A 20668-nucleotide genomic window follows, 5' to 3' on the forward strand; every position below is an offset into this window, starting at 1 on the left:
GTAATGACCGTTTTCGTACGTACGCACTCTACATCCATTCGACGAATATGAACGTCGTTCATTTCAAAACTCTTAGAAAGAATACTCATTTCTAAAATCTGAATCTGAGAGTGGAATTTGCACAAATATACAGGCATATAGCCCATATATATTGAGTCGAAAACCTGACGTAAAAAATCTCCAGTATACATTTTAATATTAACTCCGGTCGCACGTACAATTTGAAACTTAAGATTATGCATCCTGATATAGAAACCTGGATCGATGAAATTATCGTAACTTTCGATCTACACATCGAATTTCACTAAATTGGCACAAGAACTATCAAGAAAGCGGTCATTAGCTTTTATCGTCTCGTTTGTGGGAAGTAGAAAGTTGGCCTAAGAGCCATAGAATGGTCTGTGATCAGAAGCAAGTTAAGAGAGAAAGAGAGGGAGGGAATGCTTCAGATTTTCATGGGCAGGAGATTTCGAAAAATGGGAGCAAACATTTTACTCAAACATGCCTTCAATTTTGAACTATTCACGAATAACCAAAATGATATATAAATTACATCAATTCAACGGTTATTTATCTATATAGTGGCTGATTCGGAACGTGTCAATATCCTACACGAAAACGCGCAAAAAACAAACTTTTAACGCGCAAAAACGAAATATTTGGTTTTTGCGCGTTAAAAGTTTGTTTTTGCGCGGTAAGATTTTGGGTAAGATTTGTTTTGCGCGTTTTCGTGGGGGATGAAAAAAAATATTGACATGTTTCGAATCAGCCACCATAGTAATTCTATCATGAAGAATTTTTTTTTAATTTTCGATCGATACAATGTAGTAGTATATAGTGCATTTAATGAAAGCCGTGGAATATACAGAGGTATATATACTTTCGTTCACGTCTCATCTTGTTCAGCCAATCGCGATTCAACATGAGTGTCATTATTTCTGTTTTCTTTTTTTACAATTCGCATCGAAAATCATCATCATCAATCATCAGCCAAATTTACACCCATTTTATTTAAAGAATTAAACAACCGCCTTTCTTTTTCTTCTTGGTCTGCAAGGCGGCCCGCGTAGCCGTTTCGAACACTCCGCGTACGCCCTCTTTTGTTTTGGCCGAACACTCCAGATAGCCGAAGGCGTTGATCTTCTCCGCCATAGCCCGACCTTCCTCCGGGCGAACAGGTTCTTGTTTCATTTTCATCAGCTCTCGTTTCGTGTTTTCGTCGTTGCGCAGATCTTTCTTGTTGCCGACCAGAATAATGGGCACATTCGGACAAAAGTGTCGCACCTCCGGGGTCCATTTCTCGGGGATGTTCTCTAAACTGTCGGGACTGTCAATCGAGAAACACATTAAAATCACGTCGGTATCCGGATACGAGAGCGGTCTCAAGCGGTCGTAGTCTTCTTGCCCGGCCGTATCCCATAGAGCCAACTCGACCTAAAACCGATTTAGAATTCTTAAATTACCAGAACCGATATATATAGTGTGTATACATTAGACAATTATACGCCATTTATGACATTTTGAGTATCTCAAGTATTAACGACGCATTTTTGAGTATCAATGACGCGATTGTGCCGTCTAATTAGCATTTGCATTTATTGTTGGGAGAGGGTCAGAGAAACCCAAAGAAAGGCAGTTCTATTGATATAACAATATTTGCAAAATGGCCACTTTTCCGAAAAGTATGGGGACGGGTGGTTTGTCGGTAAAACTATGTTTTCGGGGAGTTTGTTTGGCACTCTCTTCACGCCCAAAATCGTTCTGCACCGATGTGGGTGGTATATCGGGGGTTGATTGTATGTCAAATAACACATAAACTTCTAGAGAGCAGCTGCTCTAAATACCATAAACGCGGTGATGTAATGATTATAGGTGACCTTAATGCCCGGACCGCAGCAGCTAATGTTATACATAAAACAGATGAGGATGACTTCGCTTTTCTACCAAATATTCAGAAGCTTGTCTCCAAAAATGGCTATATGCCAAACAGGAGAAGCAAGGATAAAACCATTAATAAAATGGGGAGAAATATGCTTGAAATGTGTGATACTGCCAATTTATGTATTATAAGCGGCAGAAGCCCCGGTGACTTTTTGGGCAGGTACACTTGTCATCAGTATAATGGTAGTAGCACTCCCGACCTTTGTATAGTAAACCAAGACCTGCATCATAATGTCAAATATCTCCACGTCCATGACCTAAGTGAGCTGTCTGATCACTGTCCAATTGCCGTAGGCATAAACTTCGAAAACCAGGTACCAGCTAAAAATCATTCTAGTTTTAAAAAGAAACGTCTTGAAAACAAGCATTTCAAAAACTACAAATCACCGTCCGATATTCAAAACCTGCTGTCAAACCCAGAAACTATACAAAAATTGCAGGATCTTAACAACAGTAACAGATTGACATCAGACAGCCCAACTCAGGAGTCAGTTGACCAGGTAGTAGATGATTTTGTTAATATTTTGAAGAATGATTGCCGAAAGCCAAGGGTAACCAAAGTACGCAAATCCTGTAAGAAATGGTTTTATAATCAATGCCACCAAAAAAAGAACCGAATCCGTAAATGAGGCAGACTTATCAGTGAATTCCCCTCAGATGATGCCAGAGCTGATTACTTTAAAGCCAAAAAGGCATACAAAAAGCTTATCAAATCAAAGAAACTAAAATTCAAACAGGCTCAACTTGATAAACTTAACCAGCCAAATCTACCACCCAAGACATTCTGGAACGCATTCACTAATCTTGCACCTGGTGGTGATAAGAATAAAACTTATGAAGGCCCAAATGCGGAAGATCTACTACAGCATTTTATTAATATCAGTAAAGGGGAAAATTATACTGAAAATCAAATAGATACCAATACAGGCAATAACCCAATCATCCCTGGCTAAACAAAAATGATACCTTGTTTCTCCGCAGCGGCCGGGTCATTTTTGTAAAATATGATAATATTTGTAAACAGTTCATTTCTATAGCGGCCGGGTCTGTTATGGTAAAATTGATCACGATTTAAAAAAAAGTAATGTATAGGGTAGATAGGCGGCCGGCCGGGTCAACATTTAAGCTCAGCAGAGCGGAGAAACAAGGTATCAATTTTTTTTAGCCTAATACTCAAATATTCCATGAACTTGACTACAGAATAACTGAACGCGAAATAATCGAAGCAATCAATAAACTTAAGAATAACAAATCCCCGGGGTTAGATAGCATCACCAACGAATTACTAAAATTTCGACAAGAGGCAATTTCAAAAAGCTTACTACAAATCTTTAACCAAATCTACAGTAATGGCATCTTCCCAAGTTCTTGGGCCCAAGGAATAATAACACCCATCCATAAAGGGGGCGCGCCCAATAACCCGGATAACTATAGAGGTATAACGCTGAACAGTTGTCTAGGAAAGCTATTCTCCTCCATAATCAATAACAGACTTGTCTTTTTAAATATCTATGCAATAATAAAATTATCAATAAAAACCAGATAGGATTCATGCCAAATGGCAACACCTCTGACCATATATTTACGCTAAAGACCATCATTGACAAGAAATTGCTGAAATCATAAAAGCTATAACATGTTTTATTGATTTAAAACGAGCATTTGATTCCGACTGGCACGAGGGACTTATGCATAAGCTAAACGATCTTAATCTTGGGCAACACTTTCAAAACATAGTATCTAGCATGTACTCAAAAACAACCTGGTGCCTAAAAATTGGTACCAATATAACGTCTGAAATGTATCCCTCAAATGTGGGAGTAAAGCAAGGTGACATACTTAGCCCTATCCTCTTTAATATTTTCATAAATGATGTGATCGATATATTTGATGAGTTGTGTGACCCTGTTCAATTACATAACTACCTCATAAATTGCTTATTATACGCTGACGATATCGCTTTGATATCTGAGTCCTAAAAAGGACTCCAACGTTGTCTGGATAAACTATATACATATTTTCAGAGGTGGAAACTTGAAGTTAACATTAATAAAAGTAAGGTCATAGTATCTAGTCGAAAGGGTAACATTCAAGTGACCCTAGACTTTAAGTACGGCAATCTAGCATTAGACATTGTGAAGGAATACAAGTACCTCGTTATAATTTTTTCATCAGACGGTGTTTTTAACAAAGCAAAGGTCCACCTGGTAAATAATGCTAAAAGAGCCATGTTCTCAATCCAAAAACTTATCGGTGCGGGTAACTGCACCCCAGAAGTATGTGTAAAACTTTTCGATAATTTGGTACACCAATTTTATTGTACAGCTGTGAAATTTGGGTCCCCTCAAAGCAACTCCTTAGGAAAATCTCAAAAACGGATGTCTTTAATATTGAATTAGCGTTTGAAAAAGATGACCACCTTCAGAAACTATTTACTTCCTTTTGTAAATATATACTTAATGTTACACGTCGAGCAACGAACATGGCTGTAATTGGTGAACTCGGTAAATACCCACTCTATATAGCTGCTTGTGTGAGACTCCTGAAATTCTGGCATGCTGTGCACCAGAAACAAGACAAATTGGTGTACCAAGCCATGCAAGAGTCAATCCTGTTAAACTCTACTTGGTATAACTTCCTCGCAAAATTTGCTAGCATCCTTAACCATTCAGAACTGATAAAGAATCCATCTAATTTTAAATCTTTTACCCGAGCTAAACATACATTACAGGAGAGTTATAAATTTTTTTGGCACAAATGGATATCAAATTCCCCAAAACTAGACTGCTACAAAAATCTAAATCCTGAATTTACCATGACGCCATTCTTAATGGATCCTATACTACCAAAACTGTTTAGAACCAACATTTGTAAATTAAGGATAAGTAATCATCGTCTTTTGATATGCTAACGAGGAAGATATGCTAATTTGCCGAGAGAGAATAGACTGTGCCAACACTGTAATGCCATTGAAAATGAGTTTCATTTTATAATAGAATGCTCTCGACTAAACGAAATAAAGCTAAGCATACATCGACAAAGCGACTGGAGACAACTAGTTGCTAGTGAGCGAGTACCCCGCTCAGATCGAAAATTTAATGAAAAACAGCAACTGCGTGGCTCATGCCGGTCGCTAGGTCGATAGCGCACACATCGACAGCAACTGATATGTGTTTTAGCAAATATTTTTGAGGGCATGACAAGTCACGTGACAAATAGCTTTGTTTAAGTCAGTTACAACCATGTGTTGTTGATTATGGAGCGCTCACATCGACGGATATGAGAGCAACTGAGTACAACTAGTTGCTCAAAAGTAGAACATGAGCAACTGGGTAGAACTGGAGATAGATGGACGCTAACCAATCGTAAGCTAGCTCACATCGACAAATTCGAGCAACTGATTGTATCCAGCCAGTTGCTCTCATGCGCCGAAGACTGCCCGGCAACTAGTTGTCTCCAATCGCAGTGTCGATGTGCGCTAGCCTAAACAGAGCAGTGAGCTGTATATACCCAGATGCCCCAAATTGGGAGGACCAAACCAAATTCAAAAAACTTCTTACGGATAAAAAACTACATGGTCCAATTGGGGAATACATCTCTAAAGGCTTTGAAATCCTAAACTCTGGTAATTAACATGGAACTGCTGTTATTCTTCTTATTGTCATATTAATGTAAAATGTTTATGTTTTGTAAATACTACTTGTAAATATCACTCTGTACATCTCGACCCGAAAGGATGTAATCTATGGTGGCTGATTCGGGCCATACTAAAAAACTTTTCTGTACGGCTAAAGCACCGATAAAAAATTTTTCACATTGGCCCGTGTTTTGGTTTTCTTGCGCGAGAATTCAAAATTTTTTAGATTTTTCTCGTGCAAGAAAACCAAAATGTTTTGTTTTCTCGCGCGAGAAAACCAAAAGTTTTGAATCCTCGCGCGAGAAAACCAAACTAGGGGTCCAGGGACACCATGCCCACTTGGGAAGTGGTTTCAAATGCTCAACAATCTAACAATTTCAATATTCAACGCCCCCTGGTGACCATTTACAAAAACCAATGACCTTGAAACTCACCACAATCATAGAACATGTCATAAACTACAACTTTGCAATTGATCATGGTAACAAAATATGCCTAGGTACCAATATAATAAGGAAATACTAAGTTATTCTACTATTCAACGCCCCCTGGTGACCATATAGAAAAACTTATGTCCTTAAAACTCGCAACAATCATAGATGATGTCATGAGCTACAACTTTCCAATTGATTGTAGTTACAAAATATGCATAGGTACGAATATAATAGAGAAATGCTAAGATATTATATTATTCAACGCCCCCTGGTGGCCATATACGAAATCCAATTAGACCTACCTTGAAACTCACCACAATCATAGAACACGTTATGAGCTACAACTTTCTAATTTATTGTGGTAGCAAAATACGCTTAGGTATCAATATAATGTGGAAAAACTTTTTCCCACTTACGAATGAGTACTGGTGACACCAAGATGGCCGCCAATTGCGTCATAATTGGCTAATGAAAAATACCTGTCTCAGGTATAAAACATCCCTTTCCAAAGAATACCTATCACGAATTGTAATGAGAAATGGCAAACCAGTAGGAAGCTACAGGACTCGGGCCAAAATTAACATTTTTGGGCACTAAAAAGGTCATAGGACGGCCATCTTGAGTCCGACCGACCCAATTTTTGTTATGTTGATGGGCCCTAGGGGGATTCACATATATCCGAAAGATCAAGGTAATTGATCAAAGCGTCTTCAAAATTTCCTTCAAAAAGTTCAAAAATGTGTAAAAAGTGCTGATTTTGGCGAACAACAATGGTTGCCAGTCGGCCATCTTGATTCTGACAGGGCCAGTTTTTGGGCTGAAGATGTGTCTAGGGTAGATACATGTGTAACCCAAATATCAAGAAGTTACCTTGAAGCGTCTTCAAAACTTCCCAAAATAACTGGATTCCGTCTACGGACGGACGACGGACGAAAAGTGAACGCAATAGCCCGCTGGGACTAAAGTCCCAAGTGGGCTAAAAACGGGCCAATGTGAAAAATTTTTTATCGGTGCTTTAGCCGTACAGAAAGATTTTTTAGTATGGCCCGAATCAGCCACCATAGTAATCAGTATGATAAAGAGTTTATTGAATTAACATAAAACTCTTAGGATTCCCCGACAGTCCTGCTTCTTCTTTGTGTAAATCTTCCTTTGTAAAAATGTCTGTCGATATGAATGAAAATGATGCCAAGCTTCGGCGGGAGGCAATCGTAAGCCATGGCAAGCGAAGGAAAAATACCTCCTAAAATCCATGGAACCAGTATGAAAGACCACACTCCGCCCTGAATCACAGCCAATCTACACCACAATTAATTCACGACCGTCCAATATTGACTGGGCCGTTCGGAGGAAGGGTCGGTTGTGAGGTTGGGTTCGTGCATTCGAAGTGGTCTTCATTATACAAGCGATGTGGCGGCGGAAACCATAACTCAGATATATTCCTATAGACCACGTCTGGACTGAAGTCACGACTGCGCCACTGGGCCCCCTATTCAGACACTATTCTTTAGACCCTATACCCCAGCTGACTTTTCTCAGATACTGTAGAGTGAAACTATCCTGATTGCAGATCAGAGTCTATCGCAATAACAACGTCACCCAAAAAAGTACAACAATATTCATATATATAAATTCTTTTTGTTTAAAACGCGAATGTTTTATTTTTAAGAAAAGCTTCAGTTCATATGATGATTCACTAAAATTTACGTATTCATCTATATATAATATGTATGATGTATATATCAATGTTTGACGATTTTAGCCACATCTCGCAGGATAGAGAGCAAATTAAATCATATTCATATTCAGATTCATTGAACATATCCTTACTTCTTAACCATCAAAGGGAGATTTATAGATTTATAACATATAGTTCATTCCAGCTATTTACTAGTTTTTTTCTTAACAAACATCAGCTATATCTTATCTATATACATAGCAAAATTTGTAACTACGTTTGAATCGATTTGACGATGTTTAGAGACATGATTTAGCTAAGATTTGTTCAGAAAAAAAAACCCCGGTAAATCGCTTTGCTATACATGCATCTAACGAGAGATGCTACCGTTTAATCTTGGATTAATCAATGATTACTCCAAGGTTTAACACAACCAAACTCGGTCGACACAATTAAATACGAACACGTATTCCCAATTCAATCTACTAAGTGCGAGGCATTATTCGGCGAGAAGTTTAACACATTTATCCCAGCTACGATTACTTAAACAGCGTTGTTTATATAATAAAGCCATTCGATATATAGGTTTTTCAGATTTGGTCGTTTTCGTTCACAGGTACCACTGTTAAAAGCACCACGTCAAACTATCCCACCAAGTTACCGAAAGCCAATCGAAATTGCAGTCAAAACCGCTTAATCCGGACCGGCTTCATCTGGATTTTGGTCTAATCCAGAGAACATTTGCAGTCCATTTGTTCATCAATATACCAGATAATGTCTTTATCCGGATTTCCCGTAAATCGGATGAATTCTGTCGGTCCAAAATGATCCGAATTTAGCGGATTCTACTGGTATTCTCTTATCAGGAAGACACGAAGGAATGTTTTTTTTCACCACGTTAAGCCGAGAGAGCAACTAAATTCTATTTTCACAGGGTCTAAAAAATACTATCGAGACAAATTTCGATTTGCTTCGTACTATCAAACTAAAGCGTAAAGCCAATAATCTGAAGAAATACTGAGTTAGCGAACAAAATATCCTCAAGGCACACACTACTAGTCTTCCATCTTTAGACCGGGTTAGGACCAGTTTTATCGATTTGGTTTTCAATTTTAACCCAGGCATCCACTCACTTTATCATGGGCATCACCAAAGAGGGTGGATGGGGTGTGGATGACCCCCCTTTTTTAAAACCAATGTTCCGCATTTTGTTTTTTTCACAATCTGGTAATTTCTTAAACATTTTACCTTAAAAGGTCTAAAAAACTTCGAATTTCAAAAATGAAGACTATTTCAGAAAATTCAAGCAATTTCAAGAATTCAGAAATGCTCATTTGACATCGGGGTCCAGTTCCACAGTTCCGAGTTAAGATTTAACTCCGAGTTAACTCATCGAAAATGAACTAACTTTAACTCTCAGAGTTAACTCATTGAAAATGAACTTACTTTAACCCAGAGTTAACTCTCTAACCCACAACTGTGGCACTGGGTCCAGCGCTCGAGTGGATACGGTGCAAAGTGGTGGCATATAGTTCCGCTTGTATCAATTCTGACCCCCTGTTCGTACAGCAGACTGATCGCCGTGGATCTCGTAGGATGGATATATTTCTTCTGGGGCTAGTGACTTCCGGGAAAGTCGGGGCGACAACAACGGTCATCCAAGGCACGCAGTTATCCGAGACAATCGACTCTTAAGCGAGGAGAGTCTACAGCAATAAGCGGTTAAGCCTACACGCGGGTAAAAGTTAAAATAAGTCGATCACAAAACCGGACCCCGGCGATCTCTTCTCAAGACTCGACAACTCAATCAACTACACGTTTCGTTGAAATTAAGAGAAGATTAACATCTTTATTTCGTTAGGCAACATTTTCAGGCTAAACATCAAATCGGTAGGAGATGCCATTTACTAAGTATTATTAGGGTCAATCATAAAAAACGCGTACGCCCCCGAACGGCTTGCGTCCATTTCCGAAGAGATGCGATAAGAAATTCAAAATACCAGTCGCTCAAAAGCTGGTTAAACATAACCGGCCGTTAAACACTAGTAGCAAGGAACTTTTAATTGTCACTATGTCGACCATCAACGGGTTAACGCTAACCAACTTCTCAGCGACTGGCCCCAGGTTCTTAATATAATTAGCTACTAATCGAACCATGAAATATTCTTTTAACTTCGGGGCCCAGTCCACTGCAGTGAAATATAACATGCATAGCCGATATACGGGGGGAGGGGGGGCACAATTATGATAAAATACAATATAGGTTTTGGCTATTCAGCAGTGACTCTCGACATCTGAGTGAACATCCAATATCTCTATGATTTTTTTTTCTCTATTCTACCATCAGAAGACGAGGACTCGTTAAGAAAACACACGCACAATATTCATCATTGATTACGATCGAGCGATTCTTCGAATATATATTTCGACAGAAAATCTTCCGCCCAAGGCATTTTTTCCGTCTATGTCCGAGGAGAAAGAATCTCGATACTCGGAATATCGTCGCTCGAATTTTTGTACGACAGTTTACCCCGGATTAATTTTTTCGAAATTTCTCGCTTACGGGGACCCCCGCCCCGTCCCGAGCGTCCACCCACCCGAAATAACCCACTTGTTTAAAAAAAAAACGCTTTAGATACAAAAATAAGATACCGACGACGAACGTGCGTACAATCTCTTGACCGATAATTCAATTAAAAATTAATCAATACGATATACGTCGAGGCTCAGTTCATTCGAACAGATGATGAAAACAAGAGGTCACACACGACATTTTCCATATTTATATATATATATATATATATATATATATATATATATATATATATATATATATATATATATATATATTTATGTATATATATATATTCAATATTAGATCTTCCGTATATTCTAAATCGTGATGAGTAAATTTTTGAACGCGTCAAAAACCAACAACTATTGAATCTAATAATGAGAATTTGACTTATCCATCTTCGACGAGCTTTTACATTACGGTCGCTTGTTTTTGCAACCTTATTATTATTTTCTTTATTAAACAGTTTCATCATTCGTCTTTCATTTAACATTACATTTATTTATTCCCTGCGAGTTGTAGATTATTTTGTAGAATTATTTTCAAATCATCCTATCCTCAGTTCAAGGGCTACTCTTGGATATTCATGAATAATCGATTTACACATTGAGGGTACACGTGTTATCTTACGCATGGTAGAAGTGGATAATCATTCGTGTTTTTTTTTCCAAACCCGTCGGACGAGGAGCGCTCTACCGCCGGTTTTTTAAGCCCAGATCGCGCTGCGATCTCGATTCGGCCCCTGTGCCCTCGACACAAATTTCGTCCATGCCTAGAAAATCAATCGACCAAATGAAAAATAAAATGCTTTCGAAACGCAGCAACGGCGACAAGCGCGGCGAATCACTTCCCGAACTGGAGTAATTCGACCCGCGATGGTCCGACGCTTTTGCTCGTCTAAACTGAGGGCATGTGCCTTTTCAGCACCGGTGCGAATCAAATTTGATCCGCATCGGGAAAAATGCTCGTGCGATCGAGACTTATAATCGTACCGGCGTGTACAGAGTTACCCATCCGTGTTATTATTTCATTCAATATCATAGAATATAATGTTTATAATAATAGTAATAATAATAATATCAACACATGCATTTAATTCATCCAAAATTTCAGATTTCAACACGATATAATATAAATGTTTGTCGTCGTTCTTTTGTTTCATCTTCATTTGAAGGGATGATTATTTTTCATTGAAGGCGCGAGCCGCGTGAAATCATTACAAAATGGCACACTTCTTGCCTTTTTTCTTTTTCATTTGCAGCGCCGCCTTTGTAGCCGTTTCGAAAACCTCGCGCACGCCCTCTTTGGTTTTCGCCGAGCACTCGAGGTAATCGTACGCCGAAATGCGGTCCTTCATGCCGCGGCCCTCGTCGAATTTCACCGTCTCCTGTTTCATCTTCGCCAGCTCGCGTCGCGTGTTCTCGTCGTTGCGTAGATCTTTCTTGTTGCCGACCAGTATGATCGGAACGTTCGGACAAAAGTGTTTCACTTCGGGAGTCCATTTCTCGGGGATGTTCTCTAAACTGTCGGGACTGTCAATCGAGAAACACATTAAAATCACGTCGGTATCCGGATACGAGAGCGGTCTCAAGCGGTCGTAGTCTTCTTGCCCGGCCGTATCCCATAGGGCCAACTCAACCTGCGAAAATAGAACGATAAATATGCGTCAAACAATCGGTCAAAAAAACCCAACCAGCTTTTAGTATTTTTTCCTGGTACAGTCAATTTGGTCCGTAGCTGGGGTGACTAAAATGAAATGAAACCTTGTTTCTCCTAAATTGTCACTATAGTAAACTGCAACAAAATTTGCAATCAGTTCATTTCTATAACTGCTGGGTCTGCAATGGTTTGCTGGATAAGGATTTTTTAAAAGTAATTTACAGGTGGCCGGCCGGGCCAACTTTTAAGCTGAGCAGAAATGAGAAACAAGGTATCCATTTTTTTAGCCTTACGTTAAGGACTTTATCCAAATGTCGACTTACACTTAGCAGAACAAATTGGAAAGACAAAACGTAACTCGAATATGGTGACAACTGAAAGTGATATGACCACTAATAAAAGTTTGACTGTACATGTACATTGAATATAACAAGTTGCGAAAAACTTTTGAATACCGAGTTAGTTGCAATAACACTGCGTACATGCTGTTTTTTCTATTTTTCTAATAAAAAAATAATCGTAAAATTTCCAATCGAAACTTTTCATCATGCCGCCACTATGCAAATATAAATCTGCAAACTCAGATCGGAATCTTATTATCACTAGAAAAAACATGGTTCCCACAGTTAAATCAATTAAAAATTCCCAGGTTTTTCCCAAGTATTTCACGGGTGATTTTTCGATCTCCCCAAATGAACAGACACCATCGTGCTTCAGTCAACATTTTAGTGGTGACCGGTTGATTAAAAGGCGATTTTCAAGGGAGATCGCTGATGAAAGTTGCCCTTGGCAAATGCAATACATGTACGTGAAATTTTATCAATTTCCCAAATTTGAGGAAAATTTTTCTAATTCTCCAATATTTCTAAACTGGGAATTATCATTTCAAAATTTCAAGAGTTTTTCTCGATTCCCTGTTCGGTGGGAACGATGAGATACGGTCGATTAGAGATACGATACATCACCGCCCTAGCAAAGAATATCGAAATACTAAAAGTACATAGCAGACGAGCCGCATTTTTTTCTCAAGACTTGATTAAAATGGTACTGTGCTAGCAGCAGCATCTCGTTGCCGCACCCCCCCTGGTCGAGTCGGATTTTTTCCCACGTCGAAACCCTTTGAAGCTACGGGAAAAATATCCTCCCGCCGGGCCCCGCTTTCACAAAGCAAAATTAATGGAATTAATTACTATCGTCGAGTTCAATCGAAATGGAAAAAGGTCGTCATTAGTAGCAAATTTATAATCGCCATAATTTCGTCTCGTGAAATTTGGCCGACTTTTGCTACGTATTACGGTACACTTCCTCAACACGAGGATCAAACGGCGATGAAACGAATCCAGGGTTTCCGGTGGTATGGCCACGATAAAAAGAAGTACTACGAAGGACCTTTTCGACAATCTTAGCCCCAAAAGGAGGGACTTTTTGATTCGGAAAGAAACAGTTTCCAGTAAAATGAGGGCCCATAAGGAAGCATTTTCGCAATGCCTTTCACCGGAATACTATAGTCATGAAAGCCAGTCATACATCTCAAGGTAATTCCAGAACACTTTCCTGTATTATCAATCATACCAAAAATACATCCTCTTTATATATTTTTGATCTTACTGATAATTGAATTACCAGGCCCTATTACTTCTTCAACAGTCAAATTTGGGACAAAATTGTGCGTGAAAAATACATAAAAATCAAATTTGGAAGTACTTTTTCATCAAAAGGAAGGATTAAAATGTGAAAAAGAAGTACTTGACTTTGTTCAAAATAAGCACTTAGAAGGACCGCTGGAAACCCTGAAATCATGAGAGCAATCATTGAATATAAAAATCAATAACATTAATGAGTGTGCCATACGCTTGGTGCATGACGTTACGGAAAAACATTTATCCATATATAACCTCAATAGAATCAAAAAGGTCGGCATTCACCTTTAAAATTTTATATAACCATCCACCGAAATAACTGAGCAACCAAAAGGTAAAAAAAATAACACGATGATTCATAGTAGGTCTACTGGACGCTGAGATTGGAAAAATATATCCTTCCACCAAACGAATCTTCAAAAGAAATAACGAAAAAAGGGTTCAAACATTCTTTTTTTTCTACCGTAATTCTGCATGATCTGTTGAAGAAGTAAGGTAGACTTATAATCAACGCCATAATGCAGTTGAAATTGTTTAAACGCGTCAAGTCGAATATGAAGATCGGACTATAACCGACGAAGCAAATAGATGGCGCGACTGACGAACGGTCTCACTTGCGTACACGATGGGTCCTCGTAGTCGAAAATTAATTCATTTTCGATCCAATTTTTATTGATGCCGATTCCAAGCCTCCGCGGCAAGAACTTTAAATAAACGAATTTTCAAAATAATTGATTTTGAATCGAATTGAACCGAGCAATAAGCAAACCTCATGGGCGCTAACTTGCCGCGTATGTTATCGGAATCACAAGAGGTCTCCCGATTCCTACTGTCTTAACCGTTTGAACCCGAAGCTCCACTAACTGGGCTTTTAAGCCGAATAACTACAATTCAAACCCCGAAAATACAGTTAGTCTTGTACGTTATCATTACGGGGCCTAACGTTTACAATAATCAAAATCATCAGTTTAATTGTAATTGTCTAGATGTTATCTAACCATCTTTTCAACGGCATTTTCATTTTTTTCTTGCCATTATTTCCGATCAAATTCAAAAGCCCCGAAATTCAGATAAACTGGTTAAACCAGCTTTTTACAATGCAGAAGTCAAAATTGTTACGATCGGTCGCTACGGACGAAGTTTCGCATGTCCAAGCATGCAATGGCTGGAAAAGTGGTCAGTTCGCTTATTCACAATTTCCAGGTAATATTCTCACTCGAAAAGCCACGGATAAACCAGGTCCAGAGGGTTAAATGGAATACCGGTAACTCGAACTGCGAAAAGGTTTAGTACATACTCACTCACTACGCTATACATGCGATCATTAGTTTTTAGTAATAAATTAGTGTCGAAAAAAAACAAAACATAAATAACTCATCGAATACAGCATTCAGCATTTTCCCGTTGAAAGCTTCAATTAGAATTTTTAATTGGCAAAAACAACGACGACAAAACAAGAAACAAAACAACTATGAAAATGTGAGATATGAATAAGAAAATATGCGAAACAAAAATGATAAAACGAAAAGAGAAATAATTTCTAGACCTTCCCGAATAGGTAAGTAGTAAGTTTAGGTAGGGGGCGCTCAATCTATAAATTCTTTAATACGCCTCTCCCAACAACCAAGACGGCGCAATGATCAACGAGTGACTCGAGCAATTCGAATGTTATTAAACGAAGGGGAAGAAGGAAGCAACGGGAAGAACCGCGGTGAAACAAATAAATATATATATATATATATATAAACAGACACACACATGCGGAGACCCAAATACACTCACCGAAAGAACTAAAAATATTCACTTCACGACGACGACGACAAGACTTTCGGCGAAGGAACAGCCGCGATGATATTTTGGCCGAGTACAAAAAGCGGTGGGTGGTGCTCCGATGTTGATGATTATTTTGATTATGATTATACGAAACTAAATGAAATAATACGCACCGCCCGCTACTAAAAAAGCAGTGATCCCATGGCCTATACGACGACGCTGATGCCTCTTACAAATCCGACCGCAACTGTTTTTGTTTTTCAACTTCGGAGATTCAGAAAAAATGAAATCGCCGTTTCCAAACCGAGGAAGATTGTAACAATAGTAGTAGAAGCATCCTCGCTTGCCAGGGTTCGATTGTCGATATAATAGACCGATGAAAGGTTTGCGGCCAGCGTTTGTAATGGTAATGAGCTCCAGCGGGCGACAATCAAACCCTGGCAAGCGAGGATGTAGTAGTAGTGGTAGGCACCGAAGAAGCAGTGATCAATACACGTGTACACACTGCTACTATCTAACTACTATACCAGAACTTTGGGCATATCGATGTGAACATCTGGAGCGTGCTGCTCGAAAGTTAGTTCAAGATAAATAAATGCCATAGAAACCGATGGACTATTGATTGTCACTACGTCAACTCTTGTACCGACTTTTGAGCAACTGGCCCCGGTATCGTAGATTGCGCCAAATACAGTAAACCATGTGTAGGTGACTTACGACTTAGTCGGATAAACGCTCGGGTCAAAAGGAAAATTTGGGATCCCAGGATGTTTCTTTTCCGTCAGAAGTGATTTTACGGTTCAAACGACTAGCTATCCATCCTATCGATGACTCGCCGTAAAGCCTAACTCAGATCGAATCGGATCTTGGTGCCACCAGAGGTAGGCTTTTTGTCGGACGCGGAAGCTTAAACACGCTATGGTATTTCATTGAACCGAACCACTAGAGGTTGACATACAGAACGTGCTAGCATAGGCAAACATACGCCGGTACGTGTAGGCCGTAACCTATGCTAGCGATAACAAGATTGAGTAGTATGTCCCAACTGCCTTCGAACCTGGTGGCATCGCGTGACTCTTTCTCCGTACAAAACCTTGCCTTATGATCTTGAGTGCGCAGCTACTTGCTATGGTGATTATACAGTTCAGCCTATCTGATCGGGGAAGCACATTTTCATGTGACTAAGGTTTACAACTATAATATGCACGGATTGGAGCTTCACGCCGTTGCAGTCTTGCGATGCCATCAGATTCGAATACCTGCTGAAGAGCAAGGACAAACTTTTTGCATATACCAAATTTCCATTCGAAAGGTTTGAATAAATATCCAACTTTCTCATATTATATTTGGAGTTTTTCGCGAAGACGTAGAAAATCTTCCAGGTCCCGTGAAACATCTGACTTGAAACTCATGGTATACTGTACGAATCCATCGACAAGGCGGCGATTCACGACCAGTAGTACTAGTAATAATGTGGTGCACGAAACTGAAATAACCCGCTGTCGCTAAACTAAATACATCAATATACGCCGTGAATATATCTATATCACAAGTTTACATCAGGTAAAAAAATAAAGGTACACATATAACCGGTATACGGAATAAATAAAAAAGGACGATCAGACAAAATACACATTTACCGTAAATCTATCGACTGATTTCAATTTCCACGTCGAATCGGTGGAACTTACGTGCATTTTTATCATAAATCGACTTGAAGTAGACTCCTCAAAACTTAGATTATTTGGAACTAGTGATTCTTGCTTAGAGCTACTCGGCGGAAATTCAATCGATATACTCCATAGGATCGGTTCTTGGAATTGATTCGAGTCGGAGGAGAGTCTAACGCTGTATGTACTGAGACACTGATGATTTGCACCAAAACGCCTTATAGGCTAGGAGATTCTATTCCCAATTCCCAACCAGTTCCAGGCATAGGCTAATCCGAATACTGGCCAGGATCCAGTTCCACAGTCATGACTTCAGGTTTGACTCGAGAGTTAAAACATTGAAAATGAGAGTGCTAACTCACAACCCTGGAACTTGGTCCTGATGTTTTGGTAAAACTAGTACTAGGCTTCCATTTAATCCATCAAAAGCAGGCCGAGTACTAAATGACGTAGGTAGCGATTTTATTTTCAATAAGTGTTCGAAAAGTGACATGATACTGCTGCTGACGAAATACTTATCACAGCCTGTACGGCATTATGCCAGGAAAAGTTAGCTCGTCAAGATACATTTACGATCCGGCAATAACTAAACTAAAGATCATCTGGCAATACGGAGTGGAGAAAAAATCATTTACGGCTGTACCTTAAGTTTGGTGCACACTAGATTTTCAAAAAATAGGATTAGCGTAGCAATTGGGAATTGTCGAACGTGAACAAATCCCTAAGATCATCGATTGGCAGCTTAAGCGTTACCAAAAAATCGGGCCAGTGGTGTAATACCTGTTTTCCATCTACTTCGATATCAGCAACGTAGTTTTCGAATACTGTCGGTACGTAAACCTCTGGAAATTGGTCTTTGCTGAACACAATTAGAAGACATGTTTTACCACAGGCACCATCTCCAACGATGACTAACTTTTTTCTGATAGCAGCCATGCCGTACTCTGAAACGATACACGATATTGTTAAAACCAAGATGTAATAGGCCTTATTGGACGCAGTGGAAAGTTAACGTAGCGTAGCAAAGATCTTCCAACCATCGTAGAGGTCTGGGGCCAGTCACTCTGAAGTTTAAGTTAGAGTTAACCAGTGGATAGTAAATAAAGTAACAATCAAAAAATCATCGTTAATATGGTATTCAACCGTTGATTATCTTAAACCAATCTTTGAGCAACCGTTGTAGGAGTCTGGTTCATACTCAAATGACACTGCCAAAATATGAAACCCTGTCTCTTTAGCCTATGATTTCATAGTGAATGATTTAGAAGAGCAGGATCCATTTCCACAGATTTTTGCTAGAGTCAATTAATGAGATGAGATAAGTTCATTTTTAATGTTCGGGAGTCAATTAAACTAGCCTAACTAACAACCGTGGAACTACCAACCACCAGGAAAATATCATCAACCTTTCCATTCCGATTCCCTAACGAAAGTGTTAATTGCTGGGGTAAATGTTGTTATTCAAACCCTATTGAGCTTTTATTGGTTTATCAACACAAATCAAGCAGGTTTACGTCACGATGTTCGTCCTCACACGTACCCGGCCTCATCTGTCGTGGATTTTGAGGTTTTAGTAGGTCAGTGACTCACGGATTCCTCACCAGGTAGCAGGATCAGGGAAGGAGACAAAGGAAAAGCTGATTTTCTAACCTCTGCTAACTTAAAAGGTATCCGTATATCGAGTTCCTTAGATAGATTGAATCTTACGAGAGATTCGTGAGATTCAATCATAACCCGGAAATGAAAATATTTTGACAACAAACAAACAAAAATTTTCATCAAATCTCCGTCGATATCAAGCCTTAAATGTCATCAATTCAACGCTGAAGAACGAATGCAGGAAACCTGAAGCTTTCGAGAATGTTACAGAGCGATTTAAACTCACCAATTTAGCCCCTAGAAAGGCTTTAGTTACTCGTTTCAACGCACAAAATATCAACAGACCAAGTCTGACCACACCTCAATTCAGCCTAGAGGGGGATATATCAAAATGGCTGATCTACGTCCGATTGCGTCACTTCCGCTTCCAGGGAATGGTAGCTTAACTGGGCCACGCCCGGAAATCGAAAGCAACAATTAGTCATCGACAAAAACAAACTAATTGCACTATGACACAAATTAACTCGAGGTCATATGGTATATTTTTTGGGGGAAATAGCAAACGAAATATATTGTCGCATAAAATCACATCGTCTTACACGGCCATGCAATTATTCGAATTCGGGTTCGGACCCCATGCAGGCTATCTTTCCGACTTCCGGTAAAATTTCATTTTTGAAAATTGAAACGTAATTACATGGTCATTCATTCGAAAATTATAAGACAAGAAATTATTTCCCGTTTTATTTCTTTTTAGGGCTCCCATCAATTTCCATATAAACTTAATTGATCCTAATTTCCAAATTTAATATGTTGATGTAGTCTATTGCCAGATCATCGGCATATCGACATTTTGCAACAATAAGAATCTTACCGTCAATGTGATCTCTTGTCCAACAACCAAAAAATGACAATAATCCAGACATGTAATTCTACCACGGCTATTTGAGAAAAAAAAAAAAATCCTTTATCCGGCAGTGACCTGATGGGAGAGAACGCATTTAATTATAAATATTTCTTAATTTTATGCCACTTTTGGTTTGTACATTTCGAGATGATATTACATGTCGCGCATATGCACAGAAATTGATTACTAAAATTGTAGGGAATTACTTATATACAATTCTAACCGAGCGCTATAAATAGACGGCTCTCTGAAGCGGCGCGCGCGCGCGTCGCTGTAATCCAGTCATCGTTCATAAATAACCGGTATGAACTGCTCATTGTCTTTCTGCGCTAACGAAAATGTATTTTGTTAAAATTACTATTTGTGTAATTCAAATATTCAAATCTTTATTCAAAAAAGATACTTAGTGAAAATAATCAACAAGAAAACTGCGAAAGGAAATTTAGTTGGGTATGTTCCGGCGCAGCTATAGGAGCCGGGAAAATTTGACGCGAGAACTTGTCGGAGTCCAAACTCGCTGCTGAATCGCAAAAATGCCATTTTCTCGCACGCAATGCCTCGTGGGCCATCGGGCTCGGGAAGTGTCAAGCAACAACTTTCAGCGATATTTCCTGTAGAGATTCGATGTATCTGCACGGTCCCGCGGCATCTCAATCCAGGCAGCTGGCCACTCACCGCGAACTTCGCCCTCGGGAGACCGGCCTGGTGTCGATGGCTTCGTTTAATTCCCGAACTCGACACTTGGAGTCCCTGGGGTACTATACCCAGGGTTCGAAGTTACTCTGCGGTTCATGGACCTTCATGAGTTCGCCGGGCTTGGAAACGGCACGGCCGGCGACCCGGTGCTGCGGCGCAGCAGCCGGATTTTGACGCCGTCAACGAGGAATTTCGGATTAAAGTTTGCAGGATTTTGGACCAGGTGACAGTGAGCTTGACTCGTGGTGCCATCAAGACACCACGAAGGGAAGAGCACTCTCGGGCGGGTGTCGGTTTTCGGCTTGCAACTTAAACTTTAGTATGTCTTTTAATTTCCCTGGCGTTGCAGACATGTTACTCTAATTTCTGTTAGCACCGGTTCCCCAAAAGTCTGATTTGGAGAATATAAATGATTACTTGATGATCATCTTTGGTTATTTCAATTTATGTTATTGGGTT

General features: G+C 39.4%; 1 protein-coding gene across 1 annotated transcript; it reads right to left on the bottom strand.

Annotated features, from left to right (window-relative positions):
* Positions 1–661: 661 nt before the first annotated feature.
* Positions 662–19671, bottom strand: LOC141902688 (ras-like GTP-binding protein RHO). The gene is made up of 4 exons (XM_074790519.1): positions 19481–19671; positions 17788–17951; positions 11523–11904; positions 662–1436 (listed from the first exon to the last, which is right to left on the bottom strand). The coding sequence occupies exons 1-4, from the start codon at positions 19530–19532 to the stop codon at positions 1012–1014; spliced, it is 1023 nt and encodes a 340-aa protein (XP_074646620.1). The 5' UTR covers positions 19533–19671; the 3' UTR covers positions 662–1011.
* Positions 19672–20668: the final 997 nt, after the last annotated feature.

The sequence above is a fragment of the Tubulanus polymorphus genome, chromosome 3 (genome assembly GCF_964204645.1).
Source record: "Tubulanus polymorphus chromosome 3, tnTubPoly1.2, whole genome shotgun sequence".
NCBI classification, from domain to species: Eukaryota; Metazoa; Nemertea; class Palaeonemertea; order Tubulaniformes; family Tubulanidae; genus Tubulanus; species Tubulanus polymorphus.

What these genes read in the sequence shown, in the direction of transcription:
- LOC141902688 (XM_074790519.1), bottom strand. Translation starts at nt 19,532, where the DNA reads ATGTCTGGATTATTGTCATTTTTTGGTTGTTGGACAAGAGATCACATT. An exon ending in GACAAGAGATCACATTGACG is followed by an intron (nt 17,952 to 19,480) that starts GTAAGATTCTTA and finishes GTATCGTTTCAG; the next exon opens with AGTACGGCATGGCTGCTATC. An exon ending in TCGAAGTAGATGGAAAACAG is followed by an intron (nt 11,905 to 17,787) that starts GTATTACACCAC and finishes CTATTTTCGCAG; the next exon opens with GTTGAGTTGGCCCTATGGGA.